Consider the following 20,015-nt stretch of genomic DNA (forward strand, 5'->3'; position numbering starts at 1 on the left):
TTATTTATTTTTATGGGCAGTGGCAAGGAGAAATTTCATTATAGAAAATAAGGAGATAATACTGTGGTATAAGAACATTCAAACCTAAACTCCAAAATACATCCCAAAAAAAGTCTTAACAAAGGAGTATTGTCGATAGCGCAACATTATGGTACAACTCAAACTTACCATGGGTGTGGAATTGTGGGTCAAGTTCCCATGGACGAACCTATGAGCAAGGATGGAATTTTTTTAAAAAAAGTGTATTAATTTAAGCAATTTTGCTTTATTCAATTATTTTTTGTTTCCTTTAAACAATATCATTGATTCTTTTAAGAGTAATGTTATACTCAATTTTTTTACAACATTTTTACAAATTGTTTTGATAGCAAATTATTATTGGTTGCATATAGGCGCACTACTTACATCATTTTTTTTATTTACCAGCAACTATTTAACACTTTAGTAATTTATAATAAAAAAAAACTTGTAACTATAGCTTTTTCCTCATTTTAGTGAGCATAAAAAAATAAATAGTTCTAAAAACTAAAAATATATATATAAACCCCAAAAAAATAGCTCAATAGTAAACATTACCATTAGTAAAACTAAAAAAAATTTAAGCTCATTTAACCAATTTTATCCAAAATAAACAATACTGCCCTTTAAAAAATTCTAAACAAAAATAATTTTGCTCTTACTCACACAAAATAAAAAAAAAATAAAAAACCTCAGCAGCTAAGTAGTAGCAGTGTCAGAGGTTGAAACTGCCGCACATAGCCAATGAAGAGCCTTCAGGTCTAAGCAGATTGCATTGGAGATGCTTAAAGGAAGGTTTGTCTACCAATTTGAAAGAGCTAGAGATTATTATGAAGATCTGAAATCTTCAAATCTAGGCCCCACAACTAAAATTAATCTACACACACCCACATTACACTTCAAACGAATGTATGTATGTCTAGCTGCTTGTAGAACTGGATTTATGGAGGAATGTAGACAAATTCAGTCTTGATGCTTGTCATTTAAGAGGGTTTTTGAAGGGAAAACTACTAGAAGTTGTTGGAATTGATGGGAAAAACGGGATGTACCCAATAGCAGTTGCTGTTTTTGAGGGCAAAAACAAGGACAATCGATCATGGTTTTTGGAATTGTTGTTAGCTGATATTGGTTTTGTGAGGGAACATGGCTGGACCTTCATTTCTGATCAAAAGAAGGTATGTAATTATTTGTGTAAGTTTAATATTATATTTGTTGTATAATATTAGACTTTATTAAGTGTTCAAATGATTTAATATCTACGTACTAACCAATTAATTTGTTTGGTTTTGAAAATAGGGCTTACTTCCTACTCTTGCAAAAGTTGAAGCACATACGAGGTTTGTGTTAGGCATCTATATGCCAACTTCAAGGAGGACAAGGACAAACAATTGAAGGATTTAATGTGAGCAACAACAAGAGAGACCACAAAACTCGGGTTTGAGGCAAAGATGGAGATGATGAGAAAGGTAGATGTTAATGCTTATGGGCATTTGATGGGTATTGACTATGCACATTGGAGTAGACATGCTTTTAGTACATGGCCTAAGTGTGGCATGCTATTCAACAATCTTTGTGAGTCATTTAACTATAAGGTTGTTGATGACATGGATAAGTCCATATTGACTATATGTGAGATGATTATGAGGTATTTTATGAAAAAGATCCCAAGAAATAGGAATACAATGTTGAAGAATTCTGGCCCAATTTGTCCTAAGATTCAAGATAAATTAGAAGTTAACAAGGAAGCAACTAGGGATTGCACATCTACATGGCCTAGTGGATCGAAGTTTGAAGTGCATTGTAAGGAAAAACAGTTTGTAGTTGATCTAGAGAAGCATACATGTGCTTGCTACAAATGAGATTTGACAGGCATCCCTTGCAAGCATGCGATTTCAGCAATTGCTTACAAAAAAGAAAAGTAAAAAAACTAAGTGCATAGCTATTACAAGGTTGAGACTTACCTTAGAATATACTCACACCTCATCCAGCCTACCAATGATGAGGACTTTTGGCCAAATGCAGCAGGTGATAAGATTCTGCCTCCAAAGATGCTAGTACAGCCTAGAAGACTAAAGGAGAACAAGAGGAAGAAATGTAGCAATTGTGGACAATTGGGTCACAACAAAAAAGGATGCAAATTACCCCCTCCCCTCCCCCCAGATTTAATAATGCTAATGAGGGCTAGATTTAGCAAAGACAAGGAGCAATAGCGAATAAGGAGCCAAAACCATGTATTTGTTGGGGTTTGTGCTCTAAAATCCAATTTCTTAGCATGTCATAAATAATTAAATTGTTAATTATATACTATTTGCAAATGAACTAGTGAGATATTATCATAGTTTATGAGATGCATTGTATGTGATTTAGTCACAGAAAATATAAATTACAAGTTCCTTGTAAACTCAAAACGTAGTTCATAGTCGGTGATAAAATTAGGCGTTTCATCTGCGAAGACTATAACATATCAATTAAGATGGATTGTCTTAATCATGGAAGTGGAGACTTCTAGTTAATGTGTCTTAAGTGTTAAGACATATTAAACTGGACCGTTGTGAGATTAATTATTCAGTTAAAAACTACCACATGAATGACTAATCTTACAACTTCTAATTTCATAGACTCTACCACTGCACACCCTTGGTGCGATGGTTACTTCACAGGTATAAATGCTTGTGGAGTGTGATGGGTAAGGGCCGGGGTTCAAGTTTTCAGGAGGGAGTTTTACACACATATACACTTAGATTAGGCTAGAGTAGAAATTCTATCTTGTATAAATAAAAAAAAATTTCATAGACTCTCAATCTTGAGAAGATAGTGAACGCGATCATGAAATGTAAGTTACTTTGATATATCAGAAGTGAGATCTAATATTGACGGTCAAAATCTCAGTATATTGGGTAACCACACGTAGTGTTAAGGGAACACATATTCTCAAGATGGAATCTATAATCTCTTTTTATAAAAACACGGAATATTTCATTGAGATAAGTTTAATGGGAACTAGTTATTCAGGGTGCCCACTTTAGTAAGGAGTTACTAAAACTTATATTTATTTAAATCGGGTTTCAATAAATATGAATAACTAAAAGATTAAACCGGGTACCCAAGAATAAAATAGTTGTTTACAAAGTGGCATTTCATTATGACTTTATTCACTATGGATATTTCATGGGGGTGATATCATTAGAGTCTTGGGATATAATTTATTAATAAAGTCTAGAGTGCAATTATATTTATATAGTGGTATTAAATATAATTAATAGTAACTTTGGATTTGTCAATAGTTGGCAGATAAGCCCATGGCCCATTGAAGCTAGAGTCTTATTTGTTCCTTTTGATCCCATCTCAAGTTATAAACTAAAACCCAATTGGGTAGGCTCAAAAGGCTAGCCCAATTAGATAGTCAGTTTTTATTAATAAGAGTTATTAAATAAAGTAATTAGCAAGGTAGTTAAAATGTATATATGATGAAAAGAAAAGAAAATAGTTTTTCTCTACAATAAGAAGAAGAAGAACAACATCTTTTGATAAAGAACTTTTCTTTGAGAATCAACGTACATAAAAACTGATTGAGAGACCACTCTTCTTAGGCACCATGTGGAATTGGGATGTTGATTAAAGGTATTCTCAAGTCTTGATTTTGAACTTCACTGCATCAAGGTACGCTTTCTATTATTTGTTCTAGAATTCAAGGTTACATGTTATCTCTCATGAATGAAGTAGATCCGTGATTGTTATTTCCACTGTGTGTTTTGTATGAGATGCAAAACCAGATTTTCCAACAATATTAATACTTGCTAATTGCTAAATAAGTTTTTTATTGTGCTACTTACCTATTGTAGTTACTAACTGCAAACTTGTTGAACTTGTTGAACTTGTTGTAGGTTAGGAGAACAGGAAGCGATCATGTGTTTATGGGCTTAAGAGTGGAAGAGGATCATCTCCCATTAAGTGTTGTTGGAAGTTAATCCACTATAATAATTGTCATATTATATATATACTACACATTGTGCTTGTTAATTGCATATTGCTAGTAGTTGGTCATTGAGTTTGTTGTGCATACATGCTTACCATATGATCTAATGTATCTATTATTCCAGGTTTCAACCCAAACAAGTGTCACTAGTAGCAATGAAGTTGGTAGATATGGAAAAGGAAATGGAACTGTTGGAAAAGAAAGAGCTAGAAATGGAGTAGGAAAAGGATGAGGGGCAACAATAGTACTAGTTTGAGGACCTTTTATATGTTAGGACATTTCTTTGTTAGAACCTTTTGTGCTTACTATTTTGTAAAGCTGTCCATAAGCTCATTTGATGGTGATAATGGAGAAAAGTAGCCTATTTTGTGTTGGTCTTAGGTAGGACCTTTGGTTTGACAAAAATTATTAGTCACTATTTTGTAAAGTTTTCCATATGCTTATATAATGGTGATACTAGACATTAAGTATCCTATTTTGTGTTAGTCAATAGTTTACAAAACCTTTATGTGAACAACTAAATATTAAGGAAATGTGAAATTTCTAAAGTTTCTCTGTCACTAAGTAAGTGAGTACTCTCTTCTTCACTTAGGCAGTAGAATTTGTTGTCCCTTCCATTCGAAGGAGAGTTTTGTTTTCTCTTGGGATAACAGGCTTATCTTGGGAGTTAGTTGGGTTTCTTTTTGGGGGTGTAGGGAAACACTTTTCTATCTTTCTCACTTGCTTTAGTGAGACATGGAGGATTTGGCAGAACAATAGAGCAACTTCTCCCTCTCTGAAAGGGAGAAAACAGGCTTTGTCTTGAACAAGGATCAACGATCAGGTGAATTCATCATAGCAGCGCAATTCTTAACTCCTGGTTTCTTAAAATGGAAGCGATGGCAAGAACCTTCAAGCAGCTGTGGAGGTCCACCAATGGCTTTGAAATCCATAACCATCAGGACCACAGGGTTCTTTTTGTTTTTGATAATTTAAGCGACGTTGACCGAATATTACAAAGCCAGCCTTGGAGTTTTGATAAACACTTAGTGATGGTCCAAAGATACAATACAGAGGTGCCAGTTTGGGATTTGACTTTTACGAAAGCTCTCTTTTGGGTGCAAGTTCATGAAATTCTAGTTTGGTATATGATAAAGAAGGTGGCTGAAAACCTTTGTGAAACTGTCGGGGAAGTCCAAAAATCAATCGATGCGGTTGATAATGTAGGTGGCCACTTTATCAGAGTTCGTGTGATGATAGATGTCACCCTTCTTGTGTGTAGGGGTCGTCTAATAACAATGGGAAACGGAGCAAAACATTGGATTTGGTTTAAGTATGAAAGATTACCAAACCTGTGCTTCTGGTGTGGGCGACTAACCCATAGTGACAAGAATTGCAAATTGTGGATAGAGAGCAAAGGCACCCTCTCCCCTGACCAACAACAATTCAACTCCAGTTTGAAAGCAGCACCATATTCGGCTACAGGAAAGGATGTAATTTTCGTTCCTGGTTTCTATGAAGGCAGAAAATCCAGTTTTAGAAGGGCAAAAGAAGTAAGTTCATGCTCAGTTCCGGTGGTGGCCAGCTCAGGAACAGGTTCACCGGAAAATATCTAGTCCAACATGGAGGTAACGGTGGAGGAAGGAAGCAATAAATGTAGAGAGCCATTAAATGTAGAAACTGTGTGTAGGGGGAAAACGTTACGAACAGAGGCTACATTTATTCCAAACGGGAAGACTTTACAAACAAAGGCTACCTTTATTCCAAACGGGAAGTTAGCCTCAAATGAATCCGGACCAAATTTGAACCAGATTCCATGTGAGGAAAACATTAACTCAAAGATATTACTTCCCAAATCAATCTCGTTTTTAGAGCTGTTTGATATCCAAATAAGGGAAATTGATGAGGCCCTAATCAAGTTTGGAAAACGCACGGATGGGGAAATAAAGGCAAAAGAGGCAAGCAATGTGGAAATTACTCAGAATCAATGTGATGAAGCAAAGGAAGGGAGTGGGGCACATGAGGTAGGGTTGGTACAAGCACATGGGCACTTAAAGGGCCTGGCCATGTGCATGCACAATCTTTCCAACAGAAAATTAACATAGCCACCCCTAAAAAAACTTATACCAAAGGAGGAAGAAAATATCAAGCATATGCAAGGGTGGTAAAAAAATATGGGGCAACAAAATTAGTATGTGGCAAGAGAGGTGGGGAGGATCATCTAAAGTTACCGGGCAAACGCAGACTGGTTTCTAAGGATGATGGGAGCTCTTTTTCAATGGTGGAGGCTGTGTGTCAACCCCGCCAATCGCCATGAGTAGCCTTGTGTGGGACTATCGTGGGCTTGGGAACCCATGTACAGAGAATGAGCTTGCAGATTTGGTGCGGGTAAAAGATCCCTCTGTCGTGTTTTTAGCCGAAACATGGGTAGATGAAGCTAGGCAAAAAAATATGTTGAGGAAGATAAGGTGCGAGAATATATTCATTTCCCTAAGATCAAATAGGGGAGGTGGATTAGTGTTGTTCTGGAGATCGACCATTGATGTAACTGTAGAGGTTTCAGGCACAAATTACATCGATGCACTGTTTCAAGAAGAAGATAAGGCAAGGATTGGAGTGATTATTCGAGATTGCCAAGGAAGGGCTTGGCACGTGGTTGAAATCATCCCTCTCCCCCTAACTTTCGTGGAGCTTGAAACTTTGGCTACATCAAAGGCTCTACAGTTTGCTGCTGATCTGAGCTTGAATAATGTCATCCTAGAGGGAGATTCAGAGACGGTTATAAACGCTTTGAATGCAAACTCGTACTCTTTGGCATCCTTTGCTTTATTTAGTCAAGATATTAATTGTTTTGCAAATTTATTTCATTGTATTAGGTTTTCACATGTTCATAGAGAAGGAAATAGTGTAGCCCACAACCTAGCTCGACATATACGACATGTCACTGGTTTTCAAGTGTGGATGGAAGATGTCCCATTGCACACCATTGCTACTTATCATGCAGTTTTGCCTACTATTTAATAAAGTTTGAAGTCTTGATTCTCAAACAAAAAAAAAATATTAAGGAAATGTCTACTAATTTAATTATTTTACGTGATGTTTATGTGTATGGTATCTGATAAAGTCAAATTCAATTGGTAAAGATTTAAAGAATTGCAAATATGCATAATTGCACTCTACAAGTCTTATGTAATTGCAATTTGCAGTTATGTAATTGCAATTTTCATTTATGGATGGCTATTTCAATTATAATAAACAATATTTTAATAAGAGACAAAATTAAGTGTGAAATTTCATTGCTAAAAATGCATTTCAATTTCCATTACAACATAATAAAATGAGCGGCCATTACAATTGTCATCACATTAAACAAGATAAGAAACTAACCACTCTTTCAAAACAATTATCACTACAATCTTTCATAATGACTAAACTAGAATTCACCTATTCTAAATACAAGTTCTTTCCTTGGCCTTTTGCTTTCACATTGCCAAACTAATTAGCCTTCTCTAACTGCAAAATTGTAGCTTCCAACTTGCTAGCCTTTCCTACTAATCCAGAGATAATTTGCTTAGCTTTGATACAAATTTCTCTATCAATTCATTTACACTTGAGTGCAATTTTAGAATAAGCAAACAATTATTCAAGTTTGATAATCTGGCCAAAACTGGGCAACCAACAAGGATTCTATCCTTAGCAGGCAAGCCTTATCAACCATCACTTATCTCTGCGCCCTTATCAGCATTATCAATACACACTCTATCAGCATTAGCAACATGCACTCCTTGCAACTTTGGACAAGCTTGTGTCATATCAGAGCCAATGTAGAATACAAAAAATGTTTTTATGTACAATTTAAATTTTACAAGAGCTGAAAAGAAAATGAAAAACTTGTCACTTAAATATGTCAGTTGCATTAACATTTGGGGGTGTGTGGGGTGGGGGGGAATTAGGAGTAACAATGAGCTCCATACCTGTTATTTAAGTTCCTTTTAGCCCAAGGTTGACTGAGTTTGTCCCTCCACTGAGCTGCAAGTAGAGCATCAAAAACATGTGAATTCCAAAGCTCTAACATGGAGGAAAAATCAACCTTTTTTTTTGGGGGGTGGGAGGAGGGATGCACTGGTGCTAGCATTCCATTTTATTATAGTTCATTAGGGGTACTCAGGATGTTTTCGAAAAACCCAGACCGCCAATGATGGGATCCTTAATAGCATCAATGCATCATTCTTACAAAGCATTAACATCTTGTTATTATTGGATTTTCCATAATGACTCTAGTTAGAAAATAGGGTTGTGCCTTCAAATGATTAAGAGCAAATCACTATCTTCATTTTCTAAAAAAAATTAATTAGAGGGTACAATAACTGAATATTTTGATTAACCGAAGAATACCATACACAAAATGACTAGTTCCCTTCCAAGTGATGACACCTAATGGTCAGAAAAATCAAGTTCTTACAAACAAGACTCATAGCCTGAAGCCCCTGAACCCGCTTACTAGCAGAAAGCACAATTTCATATCAAAATCAAAGGCTATTGTTCAAAATTGCATTAAATTGCCATTAATAAGTCACATAACCAAATTCCTCACTATCCATGCTACTAAGTTTCAAAATCAACCACATTGTGGAAGTATCCATGCTACTTAGTCTCAAACTCCATGCCAACCAAAAGGTACCCAGTCCACCACAGTATCCATGCCCTGAGAGGAATTTTTGACATCCCATTAAAATATCATCAAAACACTGCTAAGGACAAACATTATACTCAAAATAGGAAAAAAAACAACAATTTTTTTTTTCTTTTCAATACACTTGAGTTCAGATATATACAGGACAAACTGGGAAAATAGGACAAAAACACTACTAAGAACAAACATATCATCAAAATAGAAGAAATCAAGTTTCTTATTTTCAATGCACATGAGTTCAGAAATATTCTAAACAAATTGCCTACAATAAGAAATTGGTTCAACACAAGGTGCTAAGGGAGGGTATACAATCCTCCAAAGGTCAAAATTACTACAATAAGACTAGTTAAAAGCTACAATATGGACTCTTCAGAATCCAAGAGACTTGCCTGACTTATGAGAAAGGGCTTAGATAAATTCATCCAAGTAACATACATAAATAATAAATTGATATAATGCAACTAATTTAACAATCAATTCACAAATATGGCTTCAAAAATAAAATAAAATAAAATAAATCCTTCTAGTCAAAGATAACTAATAACCGTTGCTATGGCCGTGGCCGCCACATTGGACCTGATCTAGTTGGGCTGATGGGCTCACACGAGCGGAGGAGCTGGGTTCGTGGTTAGGGGAGGTCTGGTCGCGTGGGGTTCAACAAGCTGAAGAGAAGCCTTTGACGGACTAACTCACGGTAGAAGTTGCAGAGCAGAGGAGTTGTGTTTTGGATTTTAGAGGTAGGTCCTCACGGTGTGGTTTAAGCTAGATGTTAGAGAATCTCCAATGGTAAAAGCAAATTAATCTCTATAATAGATAATGTGACCAAAAAAATGGTCTCTAATGGATTCTCTAAAGCATGATTTTTTTTTTTTGGCTCATGAACAGTAGCTCATCAAGTATGATGGGCGACTGTATATTAGCAAAAGAATAAAATTAAATAAATAAAATTGGCAAAGAAAGGAGTGGGGATGGGGTATAAGGATATGTGTGTTAAAAAATGAATAAATAATGAATGAAGAAATAATATTTAAATGAGATAGAGAAAATGATAGAGAATCTGTTGGAAGATGTATTTTATAAAGTGGGTAGATAAAAGATAAAAGTCACTGTTCACTCACTAAACAGTACAAAAATTTGAAGAAACTGCTAAAGATGCTCTTAGTACTTTAACTTTAGGCTATAACGATGTAGTTTTGATTTGTGCCAGCTCTTCTCTTGGTTATAGCTGAAATGACGTAGTTTAGGCTATGTTGTTTTGGGTGAAAATAAAATTTGGAAAACATTTTACACCATCATGTGTGTTTGGGAGCACATGTAAAACTCGGTCAAAGGGAAAATCAAACCCTTTGACCGTAAAATAAGAGCCCTTCAAGTGTAAAATATTTTACACCTTCTAATTACCTTCAAACAAAATTTTACAGACTGAAAACAGAGAAAGAGAGAGAGAGTAGCGGCAAGGTTGGTCAGTCTCTAATCCACCCAAACCTATCACCAGTCAGATCGCGCCGTTCAATCCCCTCCACATGCTGATAAGTACTATCTTCTTGTCTTCCACTCTTCCTTGGTTTTTCTTCTCCTGATTGCCCCGCCTCAGCTCCTCTGTCGTGCTCAAACACATCCCTCAAACCCAAAGGCTTTTCTTCTCTGATCCCTCAAACCCATCCCAAACCCAAAGGTATTTTGATTAATATATATATAAATGAATATTTGTATTTTTTTATTCAGATATATTTATAAGTATTTATAGATTTTGTTGAGGACTCTTTTTTCGCCCCACGTGACACTACTTCATTGGCAACATATGCCACATCAAAATATTATCGATTTTTTGTATAAATCTCTATAAAGCCCAAAATAAGCTTATATCTCACAGATTAGGCTCACATGGCCCACAAGATCCTTACTTCAAGAGGTGAGTTCATGGTCCGCATTTCCTCTTCATCAATTGGGATCATAACCCCACGACATCATCAACATCAACATATGAATCGGGCTTAAGCAATGAATCAAAGCTCATGGCCCATATTACCTTTTTTACACTCATGGCAAGCGGCTTCTTCAACAAGAGCCCATATTTACACAACATCACAACAAAACCCGAGGTACGTCATCTCATCTTCGGCTTATGATCCAAGCTCATAAGTCTCTTCGAGGAAACTTTTGGAGTCGTGGTTTGGAGGGCCAAGAGGTATGTCCAGTAAAGCTCCAGCAGTTTAAAGTTGATAAAAGAAGCATATTGCTTGGCATGTCTTCTCCAACTCCCTAAACTCTGACGAATCCGTGTGTGGCAGGTAACATATAGTAAGCATCTCTTATCACGTAGCACTTAAAATGATAACATTTCTCATTGCTCTTTTCCTAAAGCTTAATATTCATCACATGACACATACTTAATATCCCCAGCCATCTAGCTGCTGGGAATATAACTACTCATTTAATCCTTAGTTGTTGCTATACAAATTTGAAAAACTTCATTATATTATTCTACATAATCTCATTACTGCTTTCAGCTAAAATCCAACTCAAACACATGGCCTAATCTGATTGGCTATCTTTTATCTGTAACTTTGTACAAAATATTCATTATATCTCTTATGCTCAGATGCTGTCTGCCACAACCAGACCATATATTTCTCTACCAGCTGCTAGAGTAAAACATTAAAAACTCTTCTTGCTCACCAAGATTAAGTTACAACACAATAGGACCTCAACTAAATCTCTAAACCTTCATTACCTTTTAACCAATGCTTCTATTACTTGCTAGAAATGTGTTGTAATGGAACCTTGCACCAAAAATACAAACACCCAAAAAGGGAAACATTTCCAGCAGACCCCCAGCAGTTTATTCAGCACTTGACACCTGGCTAGGAGTGACATCAGCACCCATTTAATGCTGAAATCCTAGCTGCCAGCTGCTATGCCTAAAATAGCATGATACCTTTAAAAGTGATCTTACCATTTTCAGCTAAAACCATAAAGTAAATGCTAAATGACATCTCCAAGACTCTTCAATCACCATGCTGACCTCTTTTGCTTCTGCCCAAAGTGACAGCTGCTCCTGACAGCTGGGACAGTTGCTCCTAATAGCTAGGACAGCTTTACCTGACAACTGGGACAGCTTTTTTAGGACAGATGTGACAGTTGTACAGCAGCCTGGGCATTACTTTTTTTTTCCACATTTGGCTAAAACCAAAACCAACTTTGTAACTATATTTTCTCTTGTTGAAATACATTCATTTTCTGTTGCTTTTTCCCCAGCAGCTCTTACCCGAAAAAGCTAGAACATCTTCAAGCTAAACTTACCATTTATGCCCAAATCTTAAGATGGATTTTCTGAAGATTCATTGCTATTTGGGACAGATTGTGGCTGATATTATTTGCTAAAATACCCCCTCAAACTCAGCTTTAAATGGCCTCATCAACACCTCAAAGGTGGACACAAAAAGGGAGGAGAACTCTTTCACAAACCTCTCTATTCTCTCTCTCTAAGCTCTGAATGAAGTTCTGAGTTTTTAGTTTCAAAATCAAGAACTAAACTCTTCAGCACTTAGCTCACAAATGCCTTCATAAGCCCTTATCCACCCTCCAGCAGCAAATCCCAATAGTAAATTCCAGCAGCAAATCTCAGCAGCTTTGCTAAACACACTACAGCCCTATTACCTCTCTTATACTGATTCTCTCACTCTTCATAATTAGAAAATAGACCTATCTTACTGCTCCCATCTCCAAAGACTTATACATATCTCCGTACTCTTCTCCTACAAAATCTTTCCTCTTGGAAAGCAATCTCTCAACTTCTCCAACGGTTGTAATCTCATACTTTTACTATCTTCAACTGCCATATCTTTCATACTTTCATATATCATACATATTACAAACACTACATCCCACAAAACATCTCTTTCTTCACTTCTCTTACACAATCTCATACATATTTACTACAACATTACATATAACACACTACAGTCTTTTAAACTCTACTCTCATACTCTCTCACTCTAAAGTTCTATTGTTTTGCTGCCCATAAACACATATCAATACTCTTCTCTATCTCCCTTATAAAAGCCTTTCTTATGGAAGGCATAAACTTTTAATGCTAAAGCCCTTCTCCTAGAAGGCACCAAGATCTTTTATCAAAACCCTTCTCATAGAAGACACAAATCCATCTTACATAAAGTCATTCTCTTAGAAGGCATAAATACTCCATACAAAAACCCTTCTCATGGAAGGCAACACTATTCATAACTTTACAACAACTAAAATAGCATTGTCAAGGGGAAAACTCATTTAAGTGCATGATAAGAGGAGAAAGCTTAATTAGCCCCTACACACAGCTGGACATACTTTATCTCCCTCCAGTTGCACCCATGTTTCCCCCTCAATCTTGAAGTTGTCATGGCAAACTGCTTCTCTACCGCTGAGCCACTCTGCTGGGATATTATCAGCTCACAAAAGCTGTACAGCTGGGCTACAAACCATACAAAGATAAGTGACTTTACTTCCTTATCTTTAAATTTATATTATTGAGCACATGAATACTTCACATTTAAATATATTTTACTTTATTCCAACCATTATTACAATCATTAACCAAGGCTTAAACTCATTTAAATTGCATGATAAGAGAGTCAAGCTTAACTAGCCTCTACCGCTGGCATTCTGCTATAATCCTATCAGCTCACTAATGCTACATGACTAGGCTACAAATCATACAAAGGAAGGGCAAGCTTAACTAGCCTCTATCGCTTGCAGTCTACTAGAATCCTATCAGCTCACTGTTGCTACACATCTAGGCTATAAACTATACGAAGATAAGTGACTTTACTCCCTTATCTTTAAATTTACATTATTGAGTACACGACTACTTTACCTCTAAATAAATACTACTTTATCTCAACCGTTGTTACAACTATTAATCAAACCTATTATATCAAGCACATGTTACATATTTATTCAACCATTATCATGATTCTTAGACTTTGGCTTTAATGGTTTGGTAGGAGTAAAAGGTACACTGGTAGCCATTGGACCACGTGGCCCAATGTTGAGTTCCGGGATGCAACTCCCCAAAAAGAACCCGGGCCTAGCAAGGTCACCCCTTCAAAGGACACACGTGGCCGAGCAACCAAAAAAGGCCTCCAAATAGATTTTATTTATGAATAAAAAATATATGTGCATAATGTTATCTCCAATAGTGTTTGTGAAGGTATATGGCAGCTTCTGTGTATTTTGGTAAACTGATATTAACATTGTTCTTGAATTGGGCTTGTTACAATACTTTGCCGAGATGATGTTGAATGAGTCTACACTGTCTTGTATTACAAGTTGTGTTTTGGTAAATATCATCTTCTTCCTTACACATTTGATTGAATGGTATGTCAAATAATTTGGTATGCTAAAAATATGTATGTCATAACGCCAAATTGAGTTTTTAAATTGTTTATCCTATTGACCACCTAAAGGGTAAGACATACGTCGTGTTTGTTGGTTGTGTGCCTGGGGTGTACGACACATGGGAAGAAGCCCGTGCCCAAGTCCATGAATATTCTGGGGCAAACCACAAGGCGTTTAAGCGTAAACTGGATGCAAATTGAAGGTGGGAATGTGCAACAAGGTTCTTCATCTAGTACTCCTTCAACTCCTTCAACTGAAGAGAGTTCCAGCACAGGAGATATTAAATACGATTTATTGAAATGTCAATTAAATATTGCAATTGAGCGGCGGAACTATGCAATGAAGATTGCAAAGTTGAATGAAAGAATACTTAATGCAGTGGCATCTCAAGTCTTACCCGATGATGAGCTCAATAAAATGACACATCTAAACTTGGGTGAATGACCAAGAAAGTTGTGTTAGGGTTATGATTTTGGCATGTGGGTACCTTTGCCATTGTTATGTAAAACTTGGATGTGTATAATGTTCATATTTTTGTGATTGGAATTAATGGATGTGCATATATGATGTGTATAGGTATTTTGAGATGCCCAATCATATTATAGATATATTATTTTGGCATTTTCCTGAAATATTTTACATTGGGGACCAAACGCTGGAAAATATTTTCTGGAAAAATGATTTTACATGCACAACCAAACATTGAAAATACTTTTCTAGTGTATTTCCTAGAACCCAAAACAAACATCTGAAAATATTTTCCTTTTCATAAAATATTTTCCCCTAAAATTATTTTACGCTTGAAAATTCATTTACATGGAGCCAAACACAACCTTAGACACTTATTTGGCAAAAATAGAACAATTCAACATGATGAAGTGTCACTTAACAGCATAAATTAACCGTGAGGGTGAATTGCTAAAGGATCCAAACCTCAAAGTGTAATATCAAGATTTTGAAACTTTGAAGTTTAATATCAACTTACACCAAGTGTAACTTGAACCGTTGGATGCAAATTTTAATAAATCAACCGTTGGATTACATAATCTTTGTATATTCTCCATGTTTGCAAAATTTTAAGGTAATCAAAAATCAATAATCAATAGTCATGTCATCAATCAACCATTTAAATTCAAGTTTTTGTAGTTTAAAATATTGCATAAAATATGAGTTTAGAAATCGTATAGTAAATAATATTTGACTGGTATAAAAAATGGCATGCATGTTAAAAACATATAGAACATGTAATCCAACGGTGAGATTTTCAAAATATGAATTCAATAACAAGTTATTGGATGGTGTAACGTTGCTTAGAATTATACAAAGTGTAACTCGAACCCAACCCATATATATATATATATATATATATATATATATATATATATATATATATATAGCCCGTAACTGTTCTTGGGGCCAGGTGCAATTGTGCACTTACATATATATATATATAAAGTCAATTGAGTTTTTTTTTTTTTTAATTGTTGATCCTAAATTTTGGTAAAATCCCTACCAAGTACCGGCCACTGCCATAGATAGGGACATAACTACATAAATTACATGAAATATGCCAATATAAACTATATGAAAGATTTGGTTCAAAATTTTCATTTTTGAACCCCTAAAATTAAAAATTAAAGGTCCGTTTGGTAAAAGATTTCTAGTAATTTTGTTGTTTTGTGGAAATACATGTGGATGAAAAAGTGTGCAGAAATACGTGTAATGTTGTTTAAACATTGAAAACTGTTATTTAAACAACAGTACCAAACACCTCCTAAATCTCCTAAAAATCCAAAAGTTAAAAGTGGGCAACTAGTTCATATATGTGATTGGTGGTCCCTTTCCGAAATAAAAATCAAAATAAAAAATATTATTTTCTAACAAAAACTATCAAACATTCTCTGCTATAAAATTGGAATGGAATTGGCATACTTGTGACCCAAACTTAACAAATTGGAATGGAACTTTGGAATTTGGGTGCTACCATATTGTCTAGCGCTGCCTAAACTATTATCTGAGTTTTTTGTTTTACATCAACAATAAGATGACTTTATAATTGAACAGTATTATCAAAGAAAATTTATTTCTAATGTTTTCTTTTAGAGAGTTTTAATGGGCCTCGTTTCTCTTATACAACCATAAAAAAAAAAATTTACCAATTAAGCTAATTGGAACTTAACTCATAAATTTTTTTGGTCTTGTAGCTGAATTGATACCTCCCAAGTGCTTGGAGGTCTAAGGGGAAAGGATTCGAACTACAGAGTTGGTAGCATGTTGTAATTATTTCTCCAAAAAAAAAAAAATTCTTGGGCAGATATAACAACCCACGCGCATCCTTTATTAAGGAAGTTTTTCACCAAAAAGAATTATTTAATGGATTTTCATTAAAAAATTTATGAAGGATAGGTTATAAGTTACTTTATGGCCGGAGAGTGTCATGGAATTATAACTCAAAGTGATGTGAGCTACCCATAAATGTGACAAAATCAGTGGTATGTGTGATCTTATTACTACATGTCCAAAGTGATTAAAAAAAAAATGAAATCTTAAATAAACAAATAAATTTGCTCAAATAAATAAATAATTGGTTATCATAGATTTTTTTAGTTTTTTGAGAAAGGGTTATTACAGAATTTGGCTGAACCTAACATCAATTTTGAAGCAATTCATAGCTCAACATGAAAAAACCATGCAGTTATTACTCATTGTGATGTGAATTACCATTGTGACAAAATTAATTTCATGTGTGAATGTATGACCATAGCCTAATCCAATCTACGTCCAACAGGACTTTGGACAAGTTGAAGAACTTGAATAAGCCTTTGATGAAGAGACATAGAAACTACAATATAATGCCCACAAGCCAATCTACGTCCAGCAAGAGATATATCATGTATTCATTCCGTATCCATATATATTTCTACTTTAGTCTAGACATGGGAATATTTTAACTGACAAAATAAAGAACACTACTTTTAAAAACTTGAGAGGGTACCACAATTTCAAAGGATCACATCCATAGATACAAAAATTTCCAAGAATTTCAAAGTATCACAAGTTATCATAAGTTTTGCCTTTTGCGCAAACAGCAAACATATCCCAACGTCACATTTCACGATAAGTAATAATGATCTTCCATTTAGCTAACAAAAAAAATAAATAAATCATTTCTAAGGATGAATGCTAGTCAAAAAGAGAATTTAACTCTTTAGAAGTCAAAGGTAAACTCGCTTGAATATCCAAAAAGGGATCGTGAATAATGTTTCGGCCTGTAACATATCCTTCGAAGATCAACATTTTCCTATTATGCAGCAAATGAGATCATGCAGCAATAATGAATATAGTTTTAGCACAACCAAAATTTTTAAAGAGCAACGATCAGATACAAAAAGAAAGAAATTTGAAAGTCTCGCGCGTACACTTACACGTGCATGCACAAATGAGTAAGGAGAGAAATTTAAACAATTTAATTGGTCTTTCATTACCTCCTCGGCCTCTAATGTCATGTTGCCTCTTTTGGATTTTCACAATATAGGCATTGTGAAAACTCACTAAGTGTATAAAACACTTATAAATGTTTAGACCCCCAAATACAAATTTTCTAATACAAGCTTATATTCAGATAATAGATGTGCAGAATATAAAATATAAGCAATACCTAAATTAGCAAACTACTGTAAGCCATTAATTAATCACAACCAGCAGAAATTAAAAGCTAAGAGTAAGAAAAAGAGAGATGCAAATACAAGATAACACCGACACATGTTATCAAAGAGGAAACCGAAAAACTCAGCGAAAAATCTCTCCGCCGCCCTCCAAGCAGTAAATGATCCACTAGAAAATTAGTTGGGATACATGAATAACAATAGACCCTCCAAGCCTAATCTACTCAATGCACCTAAGCCCTCCAAGTTTCTTGCTCCAACAAGGTTATGCCGAACCGTGTCTTCTCTAACTTTCCGGATCCCGCAATTAGCCCATTGTATCAACTAATATGAATTGGTTCTCTCTTGAACTACTTCCCAAACACTAAGAACCTTCTCACTACTTTAAATTTGGTGATGTAAGGATTTGGTTTATAATCCTCTAATGGGTTTGACAATGGAAATGGCGAGAGTAGAGGAATTTGGAAAATCAAGTGTATAAGATTGTGGATGAATCAATCTTATTTTTCTCTAGGGTTCTCTCTAAAAAATCTCTACATTTCGTGGGTATAAGGGTATTTATAGTAAGGTATGAGATGGAATGTGAAAAGTCACTTTTCAGCAAAACATGGTGCACTGGCGAGTCACTCGCGACTGGGACGAGTTGCGAGTTCCAATCGCCAGTTACCAAAGTAGGCCAGACTGTACTTTTTGTCCTGTAGTGATCCAGCTAGCCTGACTCTTTATCTTCCTGCATGCTTCACACGTGTGCTTCATTTTGACTAGTCACGACTCGCAAGTCAGTTGTGAGTCACCTTCTTGTTGCACACTCTTAATCAAATCTTCAAACTTTCTCACAAACAACCCTTACATTATTCTCACCTAAATACAGGGTTTCTAAATGCTGAATTACAAGCAAATTTGGAACAAAATAAAGCCAACACATAATTGAATAAATTCAACTTTACAATCTCCCTCTTTGGCTATTCTGTAATAGAACTCTAAAACAGTTTCTAGACTTAAAAATGTGAGTTAGGAACAGTTTCCAAAACTCACTCACACCTAATTCTAGATCTATGAAGCTCATGAACTATACAAACAAGTCTCCTGAAAACAATATCACAAAATGCACTCATTAAGTTCATTGTAAGCGGAAAACTTAGAATGCATATGGAGCAAGCACAATACGATCAAGCAAGTATGAATATGATAATGAAGTATAACTTGACCATACAAGAACAATCACTATAAATAGTGACTACAATGAACATTCATATGGTGAATGAACATCTGGACATGCAAGCAAATAAGCTCAATGCAAAGTATCATTTGCATGTCCAATACTCAACCGATGCAAGAACACTAAAGCAAGAAGCATTAGGTTTAAATTGCATCAAGGATACAAGATCCAACAAGGACACAAATGTACTAAAGAAAATGCAAGACATTAACTAAAAGTACTAAGCTACATAAGCAAGGGTACATAAAAGTATCATAACATAGTCAAGTACACAACATAAGCTTAAAATATGAAATATGAACATAGACTAGTAATAGCAACAAAGAAAAACTAGAAGAGCTCGTTGTTTGATTGCTTGCTCTTGCATTGCTTGCACCCCTTTTGATTTAGCTCTCTCCCCCTATCATAGCTCTCCCCTTATAATGAACACCATCTCCCCCTTTCTCTCATGGAATAGCTAGTCATCATCTTTTTCTAGCTTCCTTTGGATATGATCCGATTGAGTTTGGAGAGGTAAACTTTGTCTCAAATCAAGTGTGCTGAGAGTATATGATAGTTGTGAGGCCGAACAATTTTGTGCTAATGTTTTACACGGAAGCCATGATGTTGTCCAACTTTTCCTCATAGGAGTGTGAGCTATAGCTTGTATCACATTGAGGAGCATTACTCTCTTGCTTGACATTCTTTCGGACATGGCCTTTTATAACATTGAGAGTGCTAACGTGGATTGGTCTTTGCTTTGATTGAGGAAACTCATCTTCCATTATGGGTACTCCTTTTAGCTTCAATATCTTTGTGATGAGGTAACAAAATGGAAGACAATTCCAAGAGGCCGTCCTCTCAGTAGTTTTGACCAAAATGTAAAAGATATGAGAGCATACATCAATTTCTTCATCGGTAATCAAGTCATGAAGAAATAGAGTTTGACCAAGATTCAAATATCCGATGCTCAAGAGAGGATAGAGATTATAAAACATTATTGTTATGAGAAACCTCAACTCGGGAGATAAAAATGACAGACCAATTGATTTCCCATTTGAAGACACATCAAATTTTCTCCGAAAGCGTCAC

At 35.4% G+C, this 20,015-nt stretch overlaps 1 protein-coding gene across 1 annotated transcript; it reads left to right on the forward strand.

Moving 5' to 3' along the window:
• Nucleotides 1-4,872: 4,872 nt before the first annotated feature.
• On the forward strand, nucleotides 4,873-5,589 carry LOC142635309 (uncharacterized protein At4g02000-like). The gene has a single exon (XM_075809492.1). It carries the CDS (start codon nucleotides 4,873-4,875, stop codon nucleotides 5,587-5,589), a length of 717 nt encoding a protein of 238 aa, XP_075665607.1.
• Nucleotides 5,590-20,015: the final 14,426 nt, after the last annotated feature.

Source organism: Castanea sativa, chromosome 5 (assembly GCF_040712315.1).
Source record: "Castanea sativa cultivar Marrone di Chiusa Pesio chromosome 5, ASM4071231v1".
In the NCBI taxonomy this organism is placed as follows: domain Eukaryota; kingdom Viridiplantae; phylum Streptophyta; class Magnoliopsida; order Fagales; family Fagaceae; genus Castanea; species Castanea sativa.

What these genes read in the sequence shown, in the direction of transcription:
- LOC142635309 (XM_075809492.1), top strand. Translation starts at nt 4,873, where the DNA reads ATGGCAAGAACCTTCAAGCAGCTGTGGAGGTCCACCAATGGCTTTGAA.